General features: G+C 32.4%; 2 protein-coding genes across 2 annotated transcripts in view; one reads left to right on the top strand and one right to left on the bottom strand.

Moving 5' to 3' along the window:
• Positions 1 to 27,359, top strand: part of MRPL1 (mitochondrial ribosomal protein L1) — a 57,066-nt gene extending 29,707 nt beyond the window's left edge. The window contains 3 exon segments of the mRNA XM_016154418.2: positions 6,139 to 6,245; positions 25,130 to 25,211; positions 27,051 to 27,359. Of these exon segments, the coding sequence (XP_016009904.2) occupies positions 6,139 to 6,245; positions 25,130 to 25,211; positions 27,051 to 27,169 (308 nt within the window). The 3' untranslated portion in view covers positions 27,170 to 27,359.
• LOC118608569 (eukaryotic translation elongation factor 1 epsilon-1-like) lies at positions 5,508 to 6,032 on the bottom strand. The gene has a single exon (XM_036227343.1). The coding sequence runs from the start codon at positions 6,030 to 6,032 to the stop codon at positions 5,508 to 5,510; it is 525 nt and encodes a 174-aa protein (XP_036083236.1).
• Positions 27,360 to 27,776: the final 417 nt, after the last annotated feature.

Below are 27,776 nucleotides of genomic sequence, written 5' to 3'. Positions count from 1 at the left end.
ATAGTGGTGGGCAGTGGGGCTAGACAGTGATAGGCAGTGGGCCATATCATGGAGGGCTTTGTGTGCCATGCCATGGAGGTTAGGTATTATCCTCTATGCAGATGAGAAGGGATTGAAAATTATTGCTCAGAAGAATGATATAAGATTTGCTTATTAGAAGGATTATATGCAGGAGCTTGTATAAGTGATAGAGTGGCGAGTTGAGAATGATGAAATGTTCAGAACAGAGACCAGTGAAGAGACTAATGTAGTGGGCTAGGTAAAAGATGAATAAGGACAGAATCTGAGGAGTGGCACTGATGACCGAGGAGAGAAAGGCTGTTGTGGGATAGGGTAGAATTAAAAGGAGTTATTGATTAGCTGTTGAGGTAAGGGAAAGGGAGCAATCTAGAATGTTTCCCTAATTTTTGTCTTGAGTGGTCCAGTGAATACTGTTTTAAAGATAGAGATAAAGGAGATGAAGAAGGTTTGGGCATGATAACAATATCATGAGGTAAGGTAGGGAAAATAGAGGTAGGCTGGCACAAACTTATTGTTTCCCTGGAAGCAAGTCAGTATTAAGATGAAGTAAGTTTTGATAAATAAATGTGCACATTGTAATCTCTAGGGCAAGTAAAAAACACAAAAACAAATATAGTTTCAAACTAAATAGAGGAATAAAAATGATATACTAAAAACTTTTTGTTTAAAACAAAAGAAGGAAGTAAAGGAAGAACAGAGGAACAAATGAGATGCGACAAATAGAAAATACATATTAAAATAAAGACCTAAATTCAGCTGTATCAATAGTTAGGTTAGTTGGAAATTGAATAAATACTTAAACCAAAAGATAGAGATCATAAGACAGTGAAAAAGCAATCCAATTAAATACTATCTGCAGGAGACACATTTTATATTCTAACACAAATAAGCTGAAAGTAAAATGAAGAATTAAGATACACCATGAGTACAGTAAGCATTAGAAAGTTGGATTGGCTGTATTTATACCAGACAAAATAGACTTTTAAGATAAGGAATTTACTAGAGAAAAAGGTGAATATCCTATAATAATAAAAAGACATGCTCACCCAAAAAGAGAGCCACAAAATATGTGAAGCAAAAACTGATAGAATCGAAAGGAGAAATAGACTAATCATCAAGTATAGTTAGAAATTTTAATATTCTTCTACCACTAACTGATAGAACATGCCCGTAGAATATCAGTAAAGATGTAAAAGACTTGAACAGTAGTACTATCAACCTACTCGGCTTAATCGATATCTACAGAACACTTCACCTAACAAGAAGTGTTGTCCGATATGCACTATTTAAGTATACATGGAACATTTACTAGATTAGACCATTTGCTGGGTTATAAGGCAAGTCTTAATAAATTGAAAAGGATTGAAATCATACAGAGTATGATTTCATACTCTAATCACAGTTAAATCAGAAATCAGTAACCAAAAGACATATGAAAAATCTCCAAATACATTAAGATTAAACAACTCATTTCTGATAGATTAAAGAAGAAATCACAAGAAAAATTAGAAAATGTTTTGTACTAAGTGACAATGAAAACACAACACATGTAGGATGGTGTTAAAGCAATAATTTGCACATTGTAATCTGCAGAGGGAAATTTATAGTTTTAGAGGCTAAATTAAAAAAGAAAGTTTTATAATTATTGTTCTAAGCTTTTACCTTAAGAACTCAGAAAAAAAGCAAATTAAACCCAAAGTAAGTAGAAGGAAGACAATAAATATCAGAGCAGAAATCAATGAACTAGTAAAAGGACGAATAACACAAAAAAGCAATGAAAGGAAAACTGATTCTCTGAAAAGACCAATAAAATTGATAAAACTTCAGCTAGCCTGATTTTAAAAAAAGGAGAGAACAAAATTTATCAAGATTAGGAATGACAGGGACATCAGTACATACCCCATAGACACCAAAAGATAATAAAGGCTGTATTATGAACAACTTTATGCCAATGAACGTTGACAACTTATATGAAATGGGCAAATTCTTTGAAAGATACAAATTACCAAAAGTGTCCAGAAGAAATAGAAAATATAAATAGATCTGTATCAAGTAAAGAAATTGTATTAGTAATTTACAACTTCTGACAATGAAAAGTTCCAGGCCGTACGACTTCTCCCCGGTGAATTCTATCCCACATTTAAGACAGAAATAATATGAATTTTTTATAGCCTCTTTTAGAAACTAGTGGGGGAAGAAACACTTACCAACTCATTTATGAGCTCAGCATTACTCTGCTATCAAAGCTCAACAAGGACATCACAAGAAAACTACGGATCAATATCTCTCATGAGCACTGAAGCAAAAATCCTTAACAGAGTATTAGCAAATTGAATCCAGCAGTATGTATGTATGTGTATAAAGATTAGTAAACCTTAACCAATGAAATTTATTCCAGGAATACAAAGTCGATCTGAACATCAATGTAATATGCCATGTCAGCAGAATAATCAACAAAACCTTAATATCATCATAGTAAATATAGGGAAAGCATTTGATAAAATCTAATGCCCATTCATGATAAGAACTCTCAGAATACCAGTAATAGAAGTGAACTTTCTCAAGTTGACAAAGCACGACTATGAAAAATCAAGAGCTAATATTCTTAATGGTGAGACCATTAAGACTGATTGCTTTCTAACTAAGATCAGAAACAAGACAAAGATCTCTGGTCTCATCCCTTATGTTCAACATTATACCAAGTCAGGGAAATAAAGGGCATACATATTAGAAAGGAAGAAGTAAAAACAGCCTTTATTCCTAGAGGATATGATTCTAAGATAGTCTAAATGAATTCTAAAAAGTAAATTTAGTAGGGTTACATGATACAAGATCAACACATAAAACAACTGTGAATTTTTATATATTAGCAATAGACAACCAAAATAAAATTTGTAAAACAGCTCCATTCACAAGAACAAAATAAAACAAATAAAAATAGTTGGGAATACATTTAACAAAAGTTGTACAAGACCTGTTCAGAGAAAAGTACTAAATGTTGCTGAAAGTTTTAAGAAATACCTAAATAAATAAAGGGATATATTATGGCTATGGATTTGAAGTATAATATTGTTAAGATGGAATTATTCCAACATCTTTCTATAGATTTAATGCAATCCTAATAAAACTCCCAGAAGGGTTAAAAAATTTTTTTAAAGAAATTGACAAGCTCATTCTAATATTTAAATGGGAAGACAAAGCACCTGGGATAGAGAAATGATTTTAAAAAGGAAGAACAAAGTTCTTCCAACAAAATTTCATTGTCTGATTGATGACTTTACTGTAGAGCTGTGGTAATCAAGACAGTGTGGTAGGGCACAAGAATAAATGTATATAGATCAAACACTGAGAGTTCATAAATGGACCCAAACCTCATGGTCAACTGGATTTCGATAAAGATACCAAGGTTATATGGAGAAAGAATGGTTTTTTAATGAATGCTGCTGAAATAACTAGGTATCCTTTTCTCACATGAAACACAAAAATTAATTCAAAATGGGTCATAGACCTAATCGTAAGGGCTAAAGAGAAAGTCTTTATGACCTTGTGATAGGTAAATATTTCTTAGGACACAAAAAGCGTGAAAAAGTTGCTAAATTAGATTTTATCAAAAATTTTCTCACGAGAAGACACCCTTAAAAAAATAGAAAATAAGCCATAGATTGTGGAAGAATACTTGGCATACATATATCTAACAAAGGTAACTGAAACCATGGCAAGCTAAACAGTTAAGGGGGAAATACTGTATTAGCATCTTACTATTTATTGTGTTACTGTCTCTCATACTGTTTAGTACTCAATTACATCAAAATGTGATTCTAAAAAACTAGTATTTTTCAGTAGTTTCTTCCTCTGCATGTCCCTTTTCTCCCAATTAGATTGTAAACTCCTTATAGATAATTACTTTCATTTACCGCCAAAGTGCTCCTGAGCCATACTGAACAGGTTTGATGATCCTTAGAAGTAATAAATGCTGAGAGTATACTGTGCTTTCTTTATAATGAGATTTTCACGTTGACTTATCATGGAAAGAATTGTTGGAGACACACTGGGAGTGGTGTGTCTTTACTGGTACATTCCTTATTGTGTTTCTTACCCTTCAAATAATTTACATTATCTATGTAAAATTTGAAAATGTTTCAAGTTAAGTTATAGTAGTATGAAATATTAAAGTATGTATTTTTATGTATTAAATTTGAGTTGAAATGTTAATGAATGAACATTAGGAAAGTGTAGCTATGTATGGAGTCTCCTGCGTTATCCTTTGAAAATTCTTAGTTTTTACCCTGATTACATTTTTCTCTTTTCTGTATTCAGTGCATCCTTTTTTTCTACCCTAATTGAGGACAAAGTGACATTAGTATCCAAAAAATTAAGTATTAATTCTTAACTCTTTTTTTCATGCTTGCTTCATGTAACTATTTGTGCAGTAACGAGCTATATAATTCACTGTGATATTATTTCTACTGCTAAATATTGCTACTTTTCTGGTTCCTTCTCTTTATGGTAAGTCAGGTCAGATGAATTTCACACAAAGGTAGGAAAAATGATCTTAAAAGATTTCAAGACTCCCTGTTAGCTATTATTTTATAAATTTTATTTTAATTTGTTGTCAAGTTTCTAAAGTATAAGCAGCATCATTGCTTATACTTAGTTATTTGTTATTGCACAACAACATTATCACTAATTTAGTGGTTTAAAACAATACACATTTACTGTCTCAGCTTCTGTATGTCAGGAATGTGTATACGGCTGCGCTGGGTTTTCTGCTTCACGGTCTTATAAAGCTCTAATCAAGGTGTCGGGTAGGGTTGTGATCTCATCTGAGACTTAATTGGGGAAGAAATGATTTGCTTCCAGATTCATGTGGCTTTTTGGCAGAATTAACTAAACTACTGAGGGCTGTAGTTTCTTGCCTTGTGGCCCTCTTCATATGTATTTCATAAATGTTGCAGTTTGCTTCTTTAGAGCCAGTTGGAAGAGTTTCCTCCTAGATGGCCATTGCAATTTTTTTGTAATGTAATCATGTACACATAATCCTCCTGTTTCTGTATAGAGCATGTTGCAGGTCCTATCCACATTCAAAGGGAGGGGATCACACGAGGGTATGAACATCAGGAAATGTGGCCACCATAAGGTCTCTCTGTCACAACTTATTTGCTGTATCTTAACATTGGATGAATGCTTTTCTTTTTTAAGTTATGCCACTGATTTGTAACTTTTATGAAAATAACTTTCATCTATAAAAACAAAGTAATTTGTAGCTTGATCTTAAGTTTTGATAGCAGTCGAATTTTTACATTAAAATTTGCAAATTTCAACTAAAGAACAAATAAAATATTCAGACACAGCTTATACTTTAAAAATTCTATCAATTTCAGCAAATAAAGAAAGACCACATATCAATTTACATTAGTCCTCTGGTCCAGAATACATTTTCCATTTAAAATATTTTAAATCACTCTTCTGTAGAACATGGATGGCTCCTAGTGGGAACTAGTATATAGTCTGTTCTCCATGAAGACAACACTAGACAGATGTTGCCTGATGCCTGGATAATGCCGAACGTGACAAAACCAGTGAGATACAGTAAGATATTTCTCCTTTTCTTGAACTTTCAGGTCGGCTATAAAGCAGTGAAGTTCATAGTATAATAGGATATCTGCTGAGGTAAATTTATATTCTGTAAAGCTGACTTTATCTTCAGGATGTGAATTAAGATTCTTCAACAGAATGCGGATATCATCTTTATTAGAGTGTCCATCTACTTGAGTTACTCTGTATTCTAACCATTGTTGAACTATTACTTTTTCTTCTGTAGTGCTCCCAAGCAAATATTCTGTATATGCTTGCTTGACTGCTGAGGTAGTCAGTCCTGTTAGACTTGGACCATTCTTTGTTTGGAGAACTGGAACCTGATACTCACCCCGAATGCTGTATTTGTTTCCTTTACTCAGCCCCAGGGACTTCTCCAGCAGTGTCAGCTCCACCGTGGCCACTGCCACCACCATCTTCTGGCGTGAGCACCCGGCCGAGAGGAATGCTTTTCTTGTTCAGTAATTTTTACTACTTTTTAAGATGGAGTGATAACTTTGGATTTTTTATTTTTCTTACCAGATTCCATTGGCCATGACATCCCCAAAATGCTTGAATTATTTAAAACTGGACATGAAATTAAGGTAGATGAAGAAAGGGAGAATTTTCTCGAGACAAAAATAGCAACAGTAAGTTACAGTGGAAATTATTCAATAACCCTCTTTTTTTGCTTAACTGATTCATTAATAATTTATAATATACCAGTCCTTTGAATTTGTTCTTATCACTAGCATTAGAAGTGACACTAACTATACACATAGATAATTTTTTATTGGTTGACCTCATAAATTTTAATGGTAATATAGAATTGCTTCTGAGTTATGTGTCACCCACTGACATTTATTTGTACTTTGCCTTATTTGATTATCTATGTATGATATTTTTACTCTAATATTTTAGGCTTATAGAAAGTAAGGTCTAGATCTTACATATCACTTACAGAACACTGTACAGTGCTGACCCCATAGTAGGTATTTAATCCTACTTTAATGGATTGAGGAATTTGCTTTATTTTTATGAATTATTTTTCGTTATCCCTGGTTTTAAAAACTGCCTATGTACAGAATATGCTGGAAATCAATTTCCAAACTATATAGATAAATATATCAGATTTTTATAGTACTGCGTTTTTAAATATATAGTTATTTGCTAATATTTTCTTTATACTAAAGAATCTCTAAAATATCTATTTAATGTATGTAATCTTTTTCCTGTGCAATAACTATAGGAATAATGGCAATATTAATACCAAAATTTAAACTGCCTACCAAATACCAGGCCCTATTCTAAACAATTTTCATATATTCTGTTTTTAATCTTAACCCAATGAGGGGTAGATTATCATCCCCATTTTATAGATGAGGGCATGGAAGCCCAGAGAGGTCAAACACTTTTCTCAAGGTCTCATAGCTAGTAGGAGGCAGAATGGATATTTGAACCTTGGCAGTCTCCTCAAGAATCCAGGCTCTTTACCCTTAGATCATCCAGCTTCATGGCTGGAATTATTTGAATAGCTCTTATTCCTCCTTCCATCCTACTTTTAAGAGGAATTAGTAGTCCAAACTAATTGAGCTATGTCCATTGTAGATAATCAGAAATATAGAAAAGGTGCTTAGCTAGATTTATGGAAGGAAAACTTCCTTTAGAAAGGGGTCAAAACAGGTTAAATCAGTCAGAGAGTGGGAAGCCTCTCATTTTCATCATTACTGTCAAAGCTCAGCTCCAGTTCATTTGGCACTGAGCTCTACTGCAATCTAATGTTGGAATGTCCTCGTTTCTAAAAGGCCCTTGGCAGTGCTTCCTGTTTCTTAGGGATGACAGCATTGTAATATAAAAAGCAAACAAACAAGAAAAAAGCAAATACAGATTTTAAGAGAATATTCTGGAGCTGTAGAGACATGGATTTGAATACCAGTTCTGCTACTTATTGAATGGCAAACTTTACACAAGTTTTTTAATGCTGTTGTCTCTCAAATTTCCTCATCTATAAAATTTATATAGTAATATCTGTTTCACAATGTGGTTTTAAAGATTAAAAAATATTTTAAATGTTAGCAGCTATTGTTGTTACTGTTTTGGTTGGAGTTTTTGGGTTTGTTAAATATCTTTATGACTCTTTCTTTCTAGATGGATCTTTATTTTTCTTTAGTAATGTTTTCAGTATATTCAGTTAGTAGTTTATATAGATCCTGACACAGAGTATACAAAATCATGTCATCTTATTCATTCTTTTCAACAAATGCTATAGTGATTAAGACATGGGCTCCAGATCAGACTACTTGGAATTTTATTAGATACATGCTTTTTCTTAATGAAAAACAAATTAATCTTTTGGAATACTGCTTAAATATTATAGTATAATAATGGGTTTTAGGTTAATAATGTCTGGTTCAAATTCTGGTTCCAGATTACAATGGCACCACTTTTCTCTCTGAGCTTCAGTTTTCCCCCATGTTCCCTATATGTAAAATGAAGTTAATAATGATATGTACTTTCCTAAAGCCAGGAAGTGGTATATAAGATGACATAATAAGTATTAAATAGACATCTACTTTTGGTTGAAATGGAGTAACAGGAACCTGATTTACCCTCCCACCTAAAGCAATCAGCATTACCTTGATATCAAAACCAGACAAAGAAAATGACCATCCAATATCATTCATAAACATAGATGTTAAAATTATAAACTGAATTTTAGCAAATAGAATACAGTAATATATAAAAAGGATAGCATCATGACCAAGTAGGGTTTATCCTAGGAATGCAAGGTTACTTTCACATGTAACAGCCAATCGTTGTAATTTACCATATTAACAAACTAAATCAAAAGCCATGTGATCATATCAGTAGATACAGAGAATACATTTGACAGAAATCAACATTCATTTCTAATTAAAAAGTTTCAGCACACTAGGGATAGAAGTTGATGTCCTCAAGCTGATAACAGGCATCTAAGAAATACCAACAGCTGACATTATACTTAGTGACGAAAGACTGAATGCTTTCCTTTTAAGATCAAGAACAAGATAAAAATATCTACTCTCACCACTTCTGTTCAGCATTGATCTAGGGATTCTATGTAGTATAATAAGACAAAAAAAAAAAAAAAAGCCATCCTGATTAAAAAGGAAGAAATAAAACTATCACTATTCACTGGTGACGTGATCTAGCTACTAGAAAAGAAAGAGTTAAGTAAGATTGCAGGATACAAGATCAATATATAAAAATCAATTTTGCTCTATATAACATCCACAATTAGAAATTTAAACATTTTAATTAAATTTATTGGGGTGACATAGGTTTCAAGTGTACAATTTAATAATACATCATATGTGTATTGCATTGTATATTCACCATCCAAAGTTAAATTTCCTTCCCACCATGTATTTGACCCCCTTTACCTTTATCTACCTCCCCACTTCCCTTTGGTAGCCACTAAACTGTTGTCCATGTCCATGAGTCTGTTTGTGATGTTCACTTGTTGCTTTCAGTTTTATATCCCATGTACGAGTGAAATCATATGGCTCTTAACTTTTTCTGACTCTTATTTCACTTAGCATAATTATCTCAAGATCTGTCCATGTTGCCGCAGATGGCAGTACGGCTAATATTCCATTGTACATATGTATGACATCTTCATCCAGTCATCTATTGAAGGACTTTGGTTGTTTTCATGTCTTGGCCTTCGTGAATATTGTTGCAATGAGCATTGGGGCGCATATATCTTTATAAATAAACGTTTTAAAATTTTGGGGTGGATATCAAAAAGAGAGGTTGCTGGATTATATGATAATTCTATTCTTAGTTTTTTGAAGAACCTCCATACTGTTTTCCATAGTGGCTGTAGCAGTTTACATTCCCACCAGCAGTATATGAGGGTTCCTGTTTCCTCATAACTCTCCAACACTTGCCCTATTGATGATAATCATTCTAACAGGTGTGGGATGGTATCTCATTGTAGTTTTGATTTGCATTTCCCCAGCAGCTAGTGCAATTGAGCATCTTTTCATATGTCTGTTGGCTGTTTGTATGTCTTCTTGGGAGAAGTATCTGTTCAGGTCCTCTGCCCATTTTTTAATTGGATTGTTTATTATTTTTTATTGTGGGATTGCATGAGTTCTTCGTATATTTTAGATATTAGCCCCTTATCAGAGGTGTTGTTTGCAAATACTTTCTCCCATTTGGTTCATTGCCTCTTTGTCGTATTGATGGTTTCTTTTGTAGAAAGTAAAATTTAAAAGTAAGTGCTATTCGTAGTAATATTGGAAAATATGAAATACTTAGAAATAATTCTAACAAAAGATGTGAAGGATCCATACACTGAAAACTTCAAAACATAGTTGGGAGAAACAAAGATCTCAATAATTGATGAAATGTAACATATTAATGGATCAGTAAGCCCGATATTGTTAAGATGTCAGTTGTCCCCAACGTGATGTATAAACTTATTATAGTTTCAGTCAAAATCCTATTAGCTTTTTTGTAGTAATTGACAAGTTGATTTAAAATCATATGGAAATACAAAGGATCTAGAATAGCCAAAACAACTTTAACAGAGAACAAAGTTGGAGGTATAACTGATTTCAGTAATTAAGACAGCATAGTATTGATGTCAAAAGAGAGAAAATGATCAATAGGATGGAATAGCAAGTCCAAAAGTAACAAAAGACAAAACATATAATAACTGATTTAAAACAATGTGGAAAAGCATTTTTAATGGAGAAGATGGAGAAGTGATAGTTTTTTTCAACAGATAGTATTGGAACAATTAGATATCTACATGTAATAAAATGAACCTTGACCTATACTTCTCACCATATATAATTAACTCAAAATATATTGAAGACTAAATATAAAGGCTAAAATTATAATACTTCTGGAAGAAAAACGTGTGTTAGGGAATGATTTCTTAAATATGGCACCAAAAACATGATCCACAAATAGATAAATTGCACTTTATAAAATTAAAAAGCTTTGTTTTTTAAAAGATACATGTGAAGAGAATGAAAAGATAAATCACAGACTGGGATAAAATATTTGCAAATCATATATCTAATAAATCCACAATATATAAAGAACTCTAAAAACTCAATAATACAACAACCCAGTTTTAAAAATCAGCAAAAGATTTGATTACACCTCACCAAGGTGTGACAAACACATGGCAAACAGATGACAAACACATTGAAATATGCTCAGCATTATTAGTTGTTAAGTAAATACAAATTAAAATTACAATGAGATATTACTACATACATATCCATTGGAATGGCTAAAATTAAAAAGACTACCATACTGTCGGTGAGGATGTGGAGGGACCAGAATGCTTATACGTTACTATGGGAATATAAAATGATACAACCTCTTTGGCAAACAGTTTGTCAGTTTAAGAAGTTTAAAATCTATTTATATAATCCTGTCATTTCACTTTTAGATATTCGTCCAGGAGAAATGAAAACAAGTCTTCATACAAAGACTTGTAAACAAATGCTTATATTAGTTTTATTATTAATAGCCAAAAACTGGAAACATTCCACATGTCCAGTGACAGGTGAATGTATAAACAAACTTTGTTATATCTGCACAATAGAATATGCTTTAGTAATAAAAAGAAACTACTGATACATGCTTTAACATGGATGAATTTTAAAATAATTATGCTGAGTGAAAGAAGCCAGACAAAAAAGAGTGCATACTATATGATTCTATTTAAATAAAATTCTGGCAAATGCAAAGTAATGTATAGTGACAGAAGACAGACCAATACTTGCCTTAGGGACATAGGTTGGAAGGAAGGATTACAAAGGAGCACAAGGAGTTTTAGGGATGACTGATGTGTTATTCTGACTGGTGATAGTTTCATGAGTATATACATATGTCAACTTAATAAATTGACTCTAAGAATGTGCAGCATATCCTGTGGGACACGATTTAGCAACAAAAAGGAACAAACTGTGGATACATTCTATGATGTGGATGAACCTCAGAAACATTGTGCTTAGTGAAAGAAACCAGGTGCAGAAATCACATATTATATGATACCGTTTATATGAAATATCCAGAAAAGACAAAACCATAAAGACAAAAAGTAGATTAGTAGTTGCCTATGTCAGGAGCAGGAGGAAACAGGCATTAACAGTGTACATTAGGGATAATATTGTGGTGTTGATGTTTTAAAACTGATTTTGGTGATGGTTGCAACTTAAAAGTCATTGAATTTTAAGTTAGAAAATGGTAATTAATATGATATTCAAAAATGCCTATACAGTTATTTAAAATGTGTAGTATGTCAAGAATACCTCAATAAAGTTGTTTAAAAGGTAATAAAAAACTTTTTACAGTTGTATCGAACACAGTATAATTATTCTATAGAAATATTTGTTACAATTATCAGATAACTGATTTTAAAAAAGGATTTCAAGGAAAAGTAATATTGCTTCTTTAAAAATTCAAGAGTACTATGAGTGATGTTATTCTTATATAGTTGGAAATACTGAGGATGTTTGTTGTTGTTACCACCTGTATAAGAATCGGATTTAGAATGAATGTGCAGATGAAAGGGCACTCACCGACAGCATCAACCGTCCTCATTTTGGATGCAAACAGGGTATGTAGAGCAGCTTATGTAGAGCAGGGTCAACAAACTACAGCTCATAGGCTATAGTGGCCTATTTTTGTGCAGTCTATAAGCTAAGGATGGTCTTTACAACAATAAATGGTTGTAAAAAGTAAAAAAAGAATTTGCTACAGAGATCATATGTGGCCTATGCAGCCTAAAGTATTTAATAAGGTTTGCTGACCCCTAGAAAGATGGTGTCTTGTAGAACAAAATTTATTAATTTTGCATTTTAATTTGCCTGTATAGGAGAGACTATCTTATTTAGTTAAATCATCCTCATGTCCCTTGTTATGAATCTGCAAAGAATCTGTACTGCAGACGGCTTCATGATCCAGTTCTACTTTTGATGTGATAGGAAATTGATCTTGAGTTGTTTAAGCTCGTTTTCCTTCTGTATCAAAGTGATAAATACAATCAGTTGATCTCTCTTAGTTATCTGGCTTGAGAATTTGCATTTTGGGTATGAGAACTCAACCACTAGTACTATTGCCTCTGTATATCAGAACTGTACTAATGCTCTTATAGCAAGCCAGTATCTAACATTTGTCAGCAGTACTTACAGATAAATTAGTTTCCTTTTTCATCTTTTCTACCATTTGTACCTATAATTTATGTATTCATGAAATTGGTTATGTCTACACACTATCAGATCAAATGCTCATATCAGTGAAAATGTCATTCAGATGATATGTTGAACATTGCGCAGACAGAGCAGTTTGTTATTGGAATATTTTATTTTTCAGTTTATATTGCTATCACATAGTCATCATTTATTTTCTCTTGGCATAAAAAATAAGTTGGTTGGGATAAAAGTAAGTTGCTAAATGATCATATTTAAGGAAAAGATCTTAAAGCATAAAACTGAATAAAAGTTTATGAGGAAGAAGAAATACATTTCTACAACTGGACCCTAACTTTTTAGAAAAAATACGGCTCTTTCCATGAAATACAAATGAAAATAAGACAGATTCTCAAAATATGAAGTGGAGCCATAACATGTACCTTGTCCAGTTTATATATTCTAAATAGCAGTTTAATTTCAAATAGTTATTAAATGATTTTAAAATGATTTATCTGAGCTTATAATATAGAAAACAATATAATAGTCATAACTCTGCTGCCTAGATACTCTGTTGACATTTTAAAATTTGCAAATTAATATATGCAGTAGGTTAAGTTCAGTTTACAAAAATATGTAAGGAAACACTAAAGCCCTTCTCTCTGCAATTATTTTCTTATGAGACTTCTATTAGTAGTTTTATTTTGTTCTTCCAGAAATGTTAAGGCATAAACATAAACACCCTTTAGAAGTTCATTTAATTACACAATATTATGCCACATACAATATTCTGTACCTTTTCTATTTAATATAGCCTCGATGTCTTCAAAAATACAAAGAGATCTGCCGCATTCTTTTTCATGGTTACAAAGATTATGTACAAATCAGTTCCCTTTTGATGGGCATTTTGTTTGTGTCTAGTTTGATGCAATTACAAATGATACTTTAATGACATTCTTATGAATATATATTGCCAATTTTCCAAGTATACCTATAACGTACATTTCTAGAAATAGAATATATGTTGAAAATTTTAACATAACTATTACCGAATTACTCTCTATTTGCACTGATTTATAATTCATCCGATAGTGGGTTACAATGCCTCACACACTCACCAGCTTTAGGTATTGTCAAATATAATCATTTTGTCCATTTGTTAGGTGGTAAATTACTGGTTGTGTGTGTGTTTGTGTGCATGTGCACTTTTAGCAGCTTAAAAATTTCAATGAATATTACCAATGTTTTCTGCTTTGGGTATAGTCTTCTGTTCCACTTCTTAAGATTCTGAGTTTCTTCATCTATCCCCCCATTCTTGATCCCTTTCTTCTCATATTACTAGACCTGACCTGATTAATCACCACTCCCCTTTTTTTTTTTTTTTTTTTTTTTTTTATCTGTGGGGTCCTTTACTATGACTCCCTTTACAATGGACCCTGTCTGACTCAATTCTACCATGACATGCTCTGTTTACTAGTGTCTACTAAATGGAATTGACAAGAGCCATGGTCATAGAAGGTTGACTGCTTGTAAAATTGAAATGTTCACAAACAGTGAGGTTGTCTGGCTTCTGCTAACTATGAAAAATAAAGCCTTTTCTACCCAATGTTTGGGACTGATTTTGTTCTTACCCGTGATGTATTAAAGATTTTCCCTGTATCCTTTATATTTTAAAAATTATCCTCACTTAATTGACAAAAAAAAAAAAAATGAGAACAACCAACTTAGTGTGTAAATTCTGTATGACAAATATTTATTAAGTACTGACTCTGTGCTAGGTACAATGTAATACAAAAAAGGATAAGAATTTTTTTAAAAAAATAAAGATATATCTAGTACAGGAGCCACATATGGAAATAAATAGTAGAGAAGTATGATCAGTGTGATAATAGAAATATACATATGTAAGATATAAGGAAGTTGCTGAAAAGAAGCAATGGTAGATGTCATCATAGCACGGAGTAGGTCAAGGATGGCTTCTAGGAGGAGTTTGAAAATATAAATCAGGTAAATTAAGGGTCATTTATATTTTAAAATAATATGTAAGATGATGAATGGATTACTTTACATCTGTATTAGTTCAGGTGTTTTAAAGGGACAAAATAACAGTGACTTACCCATGATAGAGGGTTATTTTTCTCCCAAATTTGAACTGGTAGGCAGCTCAGGGCTATTCTGCTTCATAGAGTTAACCAGGGATCAAAGTTCCTTTCCTTTTGTTTTTTTTTGCCTCTTCTGGAGTCTTTAATTTTTTGTGGTTGAATCTTGCTGATACCATGTCTGACTTGTAGTCAGTGTGAAGGAGACAACAGGAACTGGAGAGCAAGCAGCTTTCTTTCAAGAATGTGAACCATTGCCGTCATCAGTCCTGCCCCAATCCCATGGTCCAGAGTTAGTCACGTAACTTAGCTGTGTGCTAAGTAGTGCTAGCTATGTGGCCATGTGCTCAGCTAGAACTTTAATTATTTAAAAGAGGGCATGGATTTGAGAGACAAAGTTTTGCCATAGCTGAGGAAGAACCAAGAAACCACAAAAATAAGAAAAGAAAAGGAAATTTTTGTTTCTTTTGTTTATTGCTCTATTGCCAGTTCGTAGAATAGTGCCTGGCAGATAGTAGTTGATCACTAAATAATTGTCAAATGAATAAATGTACAAATGTATGAATCAACAAAAGCTACTGCCAATTGAAGATCAGTTAGAAATTATTAAAAGACATATGTAATATAAAATAATTCAATGTTTTATTTTTTCAAATTTTGATTTATACTAAACTTTTGTAGCAATCCTTGTGGAGCAATATTGAAAGTGAAAATTTTAATTACTGGAATTTTACAAAATGAGAGTCAGAATTATCTTGTCCTCTGTTTATTATAGGAATGCTTAGTCAGGTACATATTTTAACATTACACAAGAAAATTAAACAATGTCTAGGTTATTATAGCATAAACCTGGCAGAATAAAGACTTTGAAGTAATTTTCAAAGAGTGCCTGTTAGTATTTTATAACATACCACAAATCTGTTTATGTTATCTGTGAGGCTCTCAGAACCTGCTTTGTTTTTCTCACTGATATATTCCTTGTGTGATTTAAGATATTCAGCCTCCGGCCTGCTTTTCCACAACACTTGTAGGTGTAATTTTAAGCCAGTTGCATTGTTGATTGGTTTTAACTTATCCTTTATTGAAAGGTAAAAGTTATTTCTAATTTTCTATTAGTATTGACTTTACCATTTTACAGAGGCACGCATAATTCTTTTCTATTTGTCAAAAACTAAAATGTTCTGTCATTTCATTTTTGTTAATGTTAACTGCCTCACATATTTTAAAAAAACAAATATACATTGCAGTTAGGTTTCATTTGCCGAAAGTGGTGGAGATTAAAGGATAAAACTTTTCACTAAGAAAAGAGTTACTGCAAGTATAAAATATGGCACATTAAAATTTATAATAGGAAGCATTTGTCTAGAAAAGAAGACATGAACTGTTGTTTAAAGGAAAATTTGGAAAGTGCTTATTTGGTGTGTTTAACCTATCATGGTATGTAATACCAGAATAAATTATATGACTCTTATGGCCTATTATATATACTCCTAAAAGAGCCTATAAAATCAGACCCATGGTTTTGTATATTTCAAGTAGCAACTAGCTACCTTTTATGTGCGAACCTAGTTCAATAGATTCTCACATATGTAAGAAGTCTTATAGTTTTCATGGGAAATGACTTTGATTTTCAAATCAATTCTAACTGAAACATCTTTGGGGATTAATAAAGTTAAAGTTTCAGAATAAAAAGAAAGATTTGTGTTATAATACACATGGGACCTTTAAAAGGTTGTAATGTACCATGAAATCGTCTTAGTTTCAGATCTTTTATTTTTTATAGTTTTGGCCCCTTTATAAGTGCTTTTTTTGTTAGTGCGGCAACTTGGTAGAATTTTCCATACCTTATATAACAAGTGTATGGTTTTCAAAAGACTATTTAGTGAGGACCTGCCATATTCCAATCAACTGTTTCTTTTTTAATTTTTCACTTCAAAGTAATTCTTTTCAAGTATACATGTACACACAAGTGAGGATTTTTTTAAAAAGACCAGTGAAAAAATTTTTTGAAAAATCATAAAATCAGAAATCTTGATGTTTTATCTTCATTTTATTTTAGAACATTGGGGACTTCTTGGGTTCATAGCACTTTTGAAAAGAAAATCTAACAAGAAATTAAATTATACTCATAACATTTCAGGTAAGAAAGTAATGAAATATCACACATTTTCTTGGAATTTATTGCTTCATGAAGCCTTACCTCTAGTTAAGCTGCTGTTTGTAAATTTCCTCATTGATGGCATATCTTTTCCCCAGTTTTTTATTTTGAAAAGTCTTAAATGAATGGAAAAGTTGAAAAATAGTACAGTGACCACTTCTATATTTATCATCTAAATTTACCAATTTTGTTACATTTGCTTAGAAAAACTAATAAGAGTACTTTGCTTAGAGAAAATATTAGATACTCTTTATTTTCTGAACCACTTAAAGTTAAGTTGCAGACATCATAACACTTCACCCCTAAATATTTTTACATGCGTAGAGTAAGAATAGGTCATTCTCCTGTATATGCTTTTGAAAGTACCATTTTTAGTAGAAGTTTTATAATTTATTTATTGCTACTTTTTTCTTTACAATTTATTGATTTTTCTCTTTTTCTTTATCCTGGTGCCCTGAGGTTTGGTTGTTGATTTTCTGGTTTTCTAAGTTTTGTATGAGATTTGTGAGTTTTCATTATTTTTTTGATAATGAGTTTAACTTCTGAATTTGCCTTGAATTTCTTGTTTTGATATTTAATATTCTTGTCATTATTTTATAAATACTTGGTCATGGTTTTTATTCACATTTGAAAGAATTTTAAAATTTGAAACCTTTTTGGCTTGTTTAAATTTTTATTATATTCTATTTTGTCTTATGGTTGAAGAATGAATGCATCCTTTGTAATTTCTACTTTTTAAAAACTTATTGACACTTTCATTTTGGCCTATAGTGTAAGAATAATATTCTTTTTTTCCAAGTGTTTCATGGACACTTGAAAATAATCTGTGTTCTGAGACTTCCAGGTAAAGATAGTAGATTGAATACAGTAGTAACTGATTAGAAAATACCAAATCCTGAGTCAGCAATAGAGAAAGCCAAAAAATTACAATCTAAATTTCAGGATCTTTAAAAAGGCTTAGTTAGGTTCTGACTCTAGATACCTCTTGACTGTGGTATATATGGGAATGGGGCAAGAGCCCTCTGAAATAGGTAGGATTAGTTGAAGACTATTTAAGATTCCTACATACTTCATGGGTAACTGTCCTTTACCATGCCAGCAGTAGGCCAGAAAGATTAAAACAGAGGGTTTCTAAAATGGAGGAGATCAGGAGTTGAGAAAATTCAAAACAGAGAGGAGATTAAGTGAATACTGTGTATGCTGAGAAATCCTTTTTTTTCTTCACCCTCACCCTAACCCCCACACCATCCCTCTTCCCTAACTTGCTTACCAGAACTCTGGCAGCCAGGCCTTACCCTCTAGTCTGGAGTATTTTAGATGACGCTTAAGTCAAGGATAAATGATGATGATGATGCTGATGATAAATGATGATGATGATACATGATGATGATGATAAATGATACATGATGATGATGATGATGATGATGATAAATGATGATGATGATAAATGGTGATGATGATACATGATGATGATGATGATAAATGTTGATGATGATAAATGATGGTGATGATACATGATGATGATGATGATGATGATAAATGATGATGATGATACGTCATGATGATGATGATGATGATGACGACGATGACGACGACGACGATGACGACTGATGAGGCTTTTGATCAGCCTGACAATATTTTCTTTCCTATTTGAACATTCAAGGTGGTTTTACTCTCTCTTTTAATCTCTTGTTCATTTCTGATACTTTAATGAGAATTATTCGATATGATTTAAAAATAATTATTACAATTTATAGTTTGTCTTTGATGTTTGATTTCAGGTTCCTCTTTTCCTTTTTCTTCTTCCCTCCCTCCCTTTTTCTCTTTCTTTTTTTTTCTTTTAATAGGTCTTCGAAGTTTTTCTTTTTCTCTTTTTTCTTTTCTCCCCTTCCGCCACCCACTCTTTTCTACAATTCCTTCCTTCCTGTATGCCTGCCTACAATTTGGAAAGACATGAAAAATATAATTAAATTTATGGGAAAATTAGTATGAATTAGTGGGAAGTAAATACCATAGAATTTTTTTTTCAGTGACATGCAACTTAATTTTGATTACACAGAGTATCTAATCAAAAATTTTTGCTAAGTAAATGCTGCTTGAGTTAATGACAAATCAGTTGTTTATAATAAAAATGTTTTTAACATAAATTTGTTCTCTAAAGATATTTAAATGTTTTCCTATAATTTTATTCATATTACTCATTTATTACATTAAAACTTTTAAAACATATTTGATAGAATTATTATTATTTGCAAATTAGTGCCACCAGTAAGTTCATTATGAAAAACAATGATAGCCCTTTTAAAATCATGAAAATATCCAGATTTTGAAGACTTGCAAATAATAGTAATGAGAAATCAAACCTAAGCTCATTTTCTACAAAGAAAAAAGAAGATAGGACAGCTCAGATTTATGTTTGTGCCAGATCATGCCAAGACCTGGTTTAACGAGTGCTCCTTGTCTGGGTTTCAGATATATTTGGATCTTTGACATACTTAATGTCAAAGTCTTTGATGTGCTTTTTTTTCTTCTTCATGGTCCATTCATAGGCATGTGTCACTGTGCTTTGCTTGTGTAATAGTGAATTGTTTTGTAGCAAGAATATTGTCAACCTGGCAGCTGATAAAAGATGAAGTATATTATAACAAAAATAAACAAGTTCAGGGCAAGGGAATAAACATAATAAAATCTTATGTTGAAATCAGAGTCTTTAGTTTTAATTAACGTGCTCGAACAGGAAAAGTGAACATGTTGGAGTTCATACAAGATGTGTATAATATAGTACATGGAAATTGAAGAATTATTTTGAAGGAACTAGGTCCATAAATTGAAAAAATAGCAAGCAAAGAATATTGCTTAAATCAATTAGGTACAAACAATAGTTGGTTAAAAGACAGCATCCCATTGGCTCATGGTTCACTGCCACTTCTCCTTTTCCTCCCTTCTAGTTGATGATTAACTTTTTGGGGGCTACATTATTTTTGGTATACTACAGCATGCCGTGACATAGACAAGGAAATTATGAAGAGAGGAAAGTAAACTGCAGAATGTAAAAGTCAAATTCTATACTTGTTCTCATTAAAATTAAAGGAAGTATTTTGGCAGTAGATTGTAACCCTCCAATAATATGCTACTAAGAAAGAGGAGAAACTAACATTTATCCAGAATCTAATATGAACCAGCATTTTACTTGATGCTTTATTGTGAAAAATATATATTTAATTAGGATGAATAATCCTTGTTGTATTTTAGGTTATATCCTTTGGATAGATTTTTATAAATGTTCTTACCAGTAGGAATATTAGAACCAAAAATAATTTATTATTTCCAGTGTTCTTACCTATACTGTCATGAAATCAGATGATCATTTCTCAGAATTTGGGGGAATTGAAAGTGTGAGTTCCCCTTCTATTAGATATAAATAAGAGCATAAGAAGAACCACATCATTTGACAGAAACAGCTAATTTTTCTCTTCAGTTAATTGCATTACCTATGCAATGACATAGTGATCATTGATCAACAGAATAACAAAGATGAAAAATAAAAATGGCATATTATATAAAAGGAGAGTAAGCTGATATGCTTTTTCTTGTTTGCCAGTCCATTTGTTAATAAGTAGTTGTCAGTATTATGCACACACAGCTTGCTTTTGTTAGCTTTACTTCAAAAACCAGTAATAAGTATGATAGCTTTGTAGAATTATGTCTTTATCCAAATGCTTGGAGAAGAAATTGAATGGATATGAAAGATAATTCCTTATGACTTTCATTAATGTTACTTCTAAACAAATAATACTCACCAATATAGTATTTACAGTAAATAAGACAGCTTTTAGACCCTATTATGAATTATTAAATAAATATAAACAGAAAATTAAGTATTTTCCAAACAACTTTATCATAAGCAAGGATGAAAGCTGCTTGTGTCTAAAAGCACCCTCCTTCCTCCATTTAGGTTTTGGTAGATATTAATTTGTTAAAGTGATATAAAGCATAACTCATTCTACAGCTTGTCTTTGCATGCATTTTTATATGTTTGGAGACAAATAATGTATTCTAATATAGGAATTGACAAACAATAGCTCTATGGTCTATTTTATACCTGTGAACTTAGAATGGTCTTTTAAAGAGAAAAGAATATGCTGCAGGAATTATATGTGGCCCTCAAAGCCTAAACCATTTACTATCTGGTCCTTTACAGAAAAAGTTTATCAGCTCTGAAATATAAATTCATAATACCTAAGCTTGGGAAGTTCCAGTTCCAGATGAGATGGTATAATCACATGACACCACATTTCTCCCACAAATACAGCTATTATAAGACGAGACAGAATACATGAAGCAGCTATTTGAAGACTTTGAAAAGTAAATAGTGGCAGGTGAAATAAGAAAGACCAGAATTTGAAGTACCACTAAACTGGCAGGGAGTTTGCTGTTTTTCCCATGTTGTCCGATGTCCTGGTCTCAGCATAGCCTGAAACCAGGAAGTAGACATCAGTGCAGTCAGCGGGGAGCTCCAGGAAATCCCTCTACTTTAGGCTTGAGAAGTAGAGACCATGGCTTCTAGCAGTGGCAGTGAGTGCAGAGAATGTAGATATCTAAAACTTCGAGTAAGGGGAGCCTTCCTTTCTGATTGAGGAATCTGTGGTCATAAGAAGGTGGTGCATGCTGCCTTTGTTTTTTCCCCTGTGTCTGACCTCCTGGCAGTTGGACCCTACTACAGGAACAGTTGCACAAAGTAAGTGGCAAAATGAGGTAAATAAAACCCCATCTTTTGGGCAGAGTGCCAAAAAGCCTCCGGGAACCAGAAAATACTGGGGAGAACAGGGAGAGAGGGAAACTTGGGAAAGGAACCTATAAAATGGTTTACGTCTTGGGAGACATAAATGGTAGTGTATCTGTAATGCTTAGAATGGAGCTTGACTAAGAGTTAAACCCAATAAACAGTTGCTTAATCAATTATTAACTTTCCTAATGTTATGTAGGAGACACACAGATTATCTTTCTTTTCTTGGTTTAGACTGTTAGGAGTCGTGGGGATTAAGAGTATTGGCCTATTTGCAGAAACCATATGCTTGGCTTTACTTCATCTTAGAACATTGCACTTAGAAGAGATTTTGGAGGTCAGATGTTCTAACAAATGCTTTTCCAAAGTATAGTAGTCCTATCTGTAGTTTTTATTTAGAGATGATCAGTCATCTAGAGACTTTCAGTACATTTACAGTGACAAGCTAGCCACGTTAGGAAGATACGGTTGTTTAATAATCATGTATATATACTTTGCTATTTTTGTTTAGTTCTGTCCTTTCTAAAAATATTAAGTTGAATCCTTTTTCTACATTGTAGCTCTTAGTCCCCCAAAATATTTGAACAGACTTACCTCTGTACTGGCAATTCTCAAAGTGTACCCCAGGGATCTCTTTTAACTGACACACTTTGCTTAGGAAACTTTGTTCCCTCTTCCCCTTTCTTTTAACCAGAGAATCCACGAAGATGTAGGCTAAATTTTTTTTGTGTGCCTGTGTGCATTTTTCTGGAATAAGGTTTGATAACCTGAAAAACATTTAAGAATCACTGCCTTAGACATGTTCATGACTACAATTTGCCCTGCATATATCTGAATCTCAAAGGGACAAAAATGGTTAAGAACCCCTGGTTTTTAGTTTTCTATAATGGTAGAAAGTGATTGAAGACAAAAGTTAGGAATTACATGGAAAGAGGAAAATGTGATGATTCAAACAAAGAAATAGACATAGAGTTCACCTGTATTCAGTGACCACCACTCTGATATCTTTGGTAAGTCTTCCATGTAGTCGGCATAAGGTATTATATCTGACATAATAAAGGATGTTAAGCAGAAGGTAGGATTTATTAAAGCAGTCTTCCTGAAAATATCTCTGCTACAGAATGAGGAATAACTATTTCTGTAGTGGATAATCCCTTTAGCTAAACATAGTATTGTGACTAGTATATATTCAAATATACATGTGCACACACATAAATATGGTGTTTAACATAATTCAAAATCCCCTTCAAGGTCAGCCCATCCCTGTTTTTTGTTTTTTTGTTTTTGCCCCTGCTGTACCAAGTCTTAGGCTCTGCTGTTGAGAACCTAACAGGTAACATTGTCTCCTCAAAATGGTCATCCTTGCCTTCATAAGTCCACAAAGAGTTCTTGCATGGGAAAACACTATTGGAAATGCAGAGTAACTGAGATATAGGTTATAGGTAGAGCAACTTGCAAATGCTGCTTTCATGAATTATCTTTAGATCAATATCTGCCCCCCCAAATTCTTATGCATCTATACATTTTGTTTGTGTGCATAGCTAGCTTGTCATCCACAGCCAATTAAGTAGTCAATTATGCCCATAAAATATATAACTTTTTTCATAATTTTGCACAATATCTTAAAGAAAAAGTAAAATGAAATATTATGGCTATACACATTTTAAACTTTAGTCGAAGACATAGTACTCATAGTAAAGAGTAGAGGTAATATAATTTGGATAATATAATTTTTAAAATTATGTATTTTAAAACTTAAATGATTAAAGTCATTCTAACAATGAAAGTTGCAGGGGAAGTAATTGTTTTCCATTTCTAAAGCTGTGTTGTTATTTTAGCTTACTGTAGGAATGGCAATATAAGTTTTCACAAAGTATAAAATAGTTACAACAACCTGGTAAGTTTAGTGTATATAGTATAATAGTATAGATTAATGTGTTAAAAAGATATGTTGGACATCTTTTTCTTGTATCTTTTACTATCCTAAAGTTAAGGTAAGTATAGGTCTTTAACAGAAGGTAGAGGAATTTATTAGATGTGTAATGGTTACTACCGTTAATAGTAAAAAGGACACTTTGAGGTAAACTGAAGAATTAAGAAGGAGATGAAAGGAGACAGGAACACATGTTGATATCTTGGCTTTTTGTTTTGTTTTTAACATAATAAATATAAGATGCCTTGTCTGCAGTGTACTTCTTACTTCAATGCAAATTAAAGTCTGTAAAGTCTGAGGACTTAGTGAGGTGAACTAAGCATTGCTTGATTTTTTCCCTCCCAGAACTCCTTATAGATTGGCATAAAATAAAAATTCCTTCAATCATGGCCGAACCTTCTCATTTAGGGTTTGGTTTTGCATTACACGCAAGAGTGCGTTGAATAAATGACGATGATGAGAATAATTTTTTCAGGAGGAATTCTCTTTATGTTAACAGGGCACATTTCTTACAATGGTCTCAGAGTCATTTGAAAGTAGGAATCTTGTTTAAACTTGAACTCTCACTGTGTGAATTTTGCCTGTTGTGCTGTTTTAAATTTTATATGGATTTTAAGAAATTGATTCATTTGGCAAAGTGCAAAATTCTCTAAACATTGGAATGTGATATCTGGTTTTAACTGGCATGTTTAAGAATAGCAACATGTTTGAATTTGAATTATAAACGTAAGGACTTTCCAAAGCTGTGAGCTTGGTTTAGGAGTTTTATGAATAGGTCTCATTCACTATATATATTTACTTACTGTAGTTTTTGCTAACTAGCAGGATAATTGTTATTCCATATTTAGTGTGTTAATATAACATCCTAAAAATGTCTCTGTGTTAGATATGTGTTGTCTGAATGTGTGTAGTCAAGTAGTTTTATTTTAGATTTAGAAAGCATTAATTTCTAAACATTTTCTAAGTTTCCTTTAAAAGTAAATCAACAAATAACTTCAAGAGAAAATATCGCTACTTCCTTCAGGGTAGGGATTAAGTGAGGTGTAGTATATTCTGACCCAGGATATGCTTTGGGGAAATTACTTGGAAATCAAGGAATCTCAAGTGGAACAACTTCAAAATATTTTGCCGTAATATGTTCTGTAAGGTAATTAACTCTTGCCATGTAAAGATGTAAATGTAGCATTCTAAAAGAAGAGTTATAGAAAGTTTTTCTTTCACAGTAGGGTCTCTTAATAGGTAATTTACATTAATTAAATATGTGAGAATGCTGCCTAGAGTAAATACTGATACAGTTACCAAAATTTTTACTGTCTTCTCACTTTCACATCATTAATGTTATATACCCTTTCTTTTCAGCTAGATATGTCAAGTGACCAGATAACTGCCAATTTGCAAGCAGTCATCAATGAAGTTTGTAGGCACAGACCACTGAATTTGGGTAAGTGAGTTGCTGGGTAGACTTCCCTATAGCCCTGTGATACTTTTAAAATATAAAATATTAAGAAAACAATCAAGTTAATATGCAACTACAATAGCAACAGTATTTCCAGGGATTAAATAAATAAAAGTGAATTCTCTGAAGGGTTCCTAATTACCTTATTTACAAGTATAGTCGTTTAGAGAGACCTCTTTTAACGTTAAGGAAATATTTTACTTCCTGAAACCTTTGTAAATTCCCACATTATTTTTACCATTAACTAAAGTTTTAAAGAGAATTGTAACTATGGTGCCTAAACTTACAATGGCATTAAATAGAAACTATATTTATGAAATGATATTGTGAAGCCAGACCATTCACTTTGTCACTGGCACTAGCTTTCTTAATCTTATTTTTTTTCCCACATGGAGAGGTGTTACTAACTTAAATTGAAATTGTTAATTTTGTCTGCCACGTCCTTAGTAAATATACCTTTATTTGATACAAACCTATAGGTTCTTCTTAATACCACAGGATCTTGAAGACTTGCAGTTATCATTTTGTAATGATTAAAACAATGTTCAAATAATTAACAAGTTATTTCACTGCAATACTTGAATATTCTGGGGAGTGGTCGAAAGCTCTGTTTATAGGTAGTGATATATTTCGTTAGTTATTTGGTGTTGAAGAAAACACTTCTTATATAAAATTTTTAATACATTGTTCTAATGAGGCTAGTTATTAGATATATATTCAACATGAAAGAGTGAAGCTTTATCTTCATATATACTTTATTCATAGGACTCATATCAATGAAAAATGTTATATCCAACAATAACAAACTGGCATATTGTAAGTGACATTCTGTAGAAGTGAAAAAGAAGAGGCTGCAATAAAAGAAAGTAGATAACTGCATTACACATTCTTTATACAAATAGTCTGTTTTCAGCAATAGAATTAAATGCAGATCAAATGATTTGAAAAGTTTTTGTGATTAGGTGGCAATTACAGTCTTCACGCACTTAAAGAGAAAAATAACAATAATAATTCAGAACACTGTATTTTTAACACTTAAAGCACATTTAACACTTTCAGCCATCTACTGGGTTCTCAGATCCGTTTGGCAACTGAAATTTCACATCCACCTGGGCTTGCGTGGCTAAGGTACTATTTCACAGACCTTTATAACCATTTTAGCAGCTTCAACCAAATCATCACAAGCAAGAATTTCAAGTCCACTATCTGTTAGCAGTGCCTTAGCATCATCAACTTGTGTACCTTGTAACCATACCATAATGGGTATTTTAATTTCCAGATCCTTTACTGCCATGACTATACCCTGTGCAATAACATTACACCGCACACACCACATGATTTCTCTAAAAAAATGTTTACCAGAATTGCCAGTACCTTTTTATCTAAAGTGATAATCTTAAATGCTTCTGTTACTGATGGGCTGTGGTGCCACCACTAACATCAAGAAATTTGGCTGGAGTCTCCCCATGAAGTTTTATTATATCCATTATGGCTAGAGCCAAACCAGTGTCATTTACTAGACATCCTATATACTCCATCTAGACCAATGTAGTTGACATCTGCCTTAGCTACATCTTTGTCCCTTTCATGTTCTTAGGTCTAGTCCTGTGGGTCAAAGATTTTCTTCTGGCGATAAGCTGAATTTGAATCAGAATTGGTCTTTGCATCTATACATAGCACAGTTCAATCTAAATCTTCTACCATTGGATTTATTTCTGCCAGGGTTGCATCATATTTCAGAAAAAGGATTTAAAGCTTGACCATGTTTTCTGCCACAGAATCCACAGCATTAGGTGGAAAGTTGATTCTTGTCTTTGTTTCCAGGACCTTTTGTGGTACGAGCTTTTCTTCGAAGTTCGACTAGTGAAGGTTTGCTATTAAAGGTCGAGCCATTGTTGCCTAAAGAAGTGGAAACCAAAGAAAGCAACAAAGAAGCTACCTAAAATTGTTGTATTGTGAAGTTATTTTTAGTGGATTAAGAAGCAACAGAGAAAATTATAAAACTGTATAATTTCTATGTTTGGTATCTTGTTATTTCTTGATCATCATACTCAAAAGTGAATTTTAACACTGAAAAATATTACAACACTTTTAAAAATAAGAAAATAAAATTTTATCTGAGCCTACATTTTATATCCTGTTAAATCTTCTTCCTTATAGTTCAGATTCAACATGCTGGTAATTATAGCAGCAATTTCTAGCTTAATAACTTTCCATTGAGAGCCATACCATCTGAGGAAAAAGTCACATCTTCAATCCTAATAAGACAGAATGGCAGAGTCATGAACTAAATCACAAATATGACTTTTTAAAAGAAAAATTATGGAAAATGTTCATTCTAAAAAATTCTGTATGTAACTTGTGATAACAAATATAGAATATGAGTGGGTGGGAAATCTTTGTTTTTCTCTTAGGAATCAATCTATAATATTTGTATTTTTTAGTTTTATAGTGCTTTGCAACATACAAGGCACTATGTGTAGTGTTTTCATATACTTAACCTCATTTGATTCTGAATTCCTCTGCTAATAGCACATAATTGGTTTGGTT

The sequence above is a fragment of the Rousettus aegyptiacus genome, unplaced genomic scaffold, assembly GCF_014176215.1.
Source record: "Rousettus aegyptiacus isolate mRouAeg1 unplaced genomic scaffold, mRouAeg1.p scaffold_m13_p_10, whole genome shotgun sequence".
NCBI classification, from domain to species: Eukaryota; Metazoa; Chordata; class Mammalia; order Chiroptera; family Pteropodidae; genus Rousettus; species Rousettus aegyptiacus.
Note: the sequence above shows the minus strand (reverse complement) of the source record. Positions and strands in the feature narration are given on the sequence as shown.

Coding starts and splice junctions, on each gene's coding strand:
- LOC118608569 (XM_036227343.1), bottom strand. CDS start 6,032: ATGGTGGTGGCAGTGGCCACGGTGGAGCTGACACTGCTGGAGAAGTCC.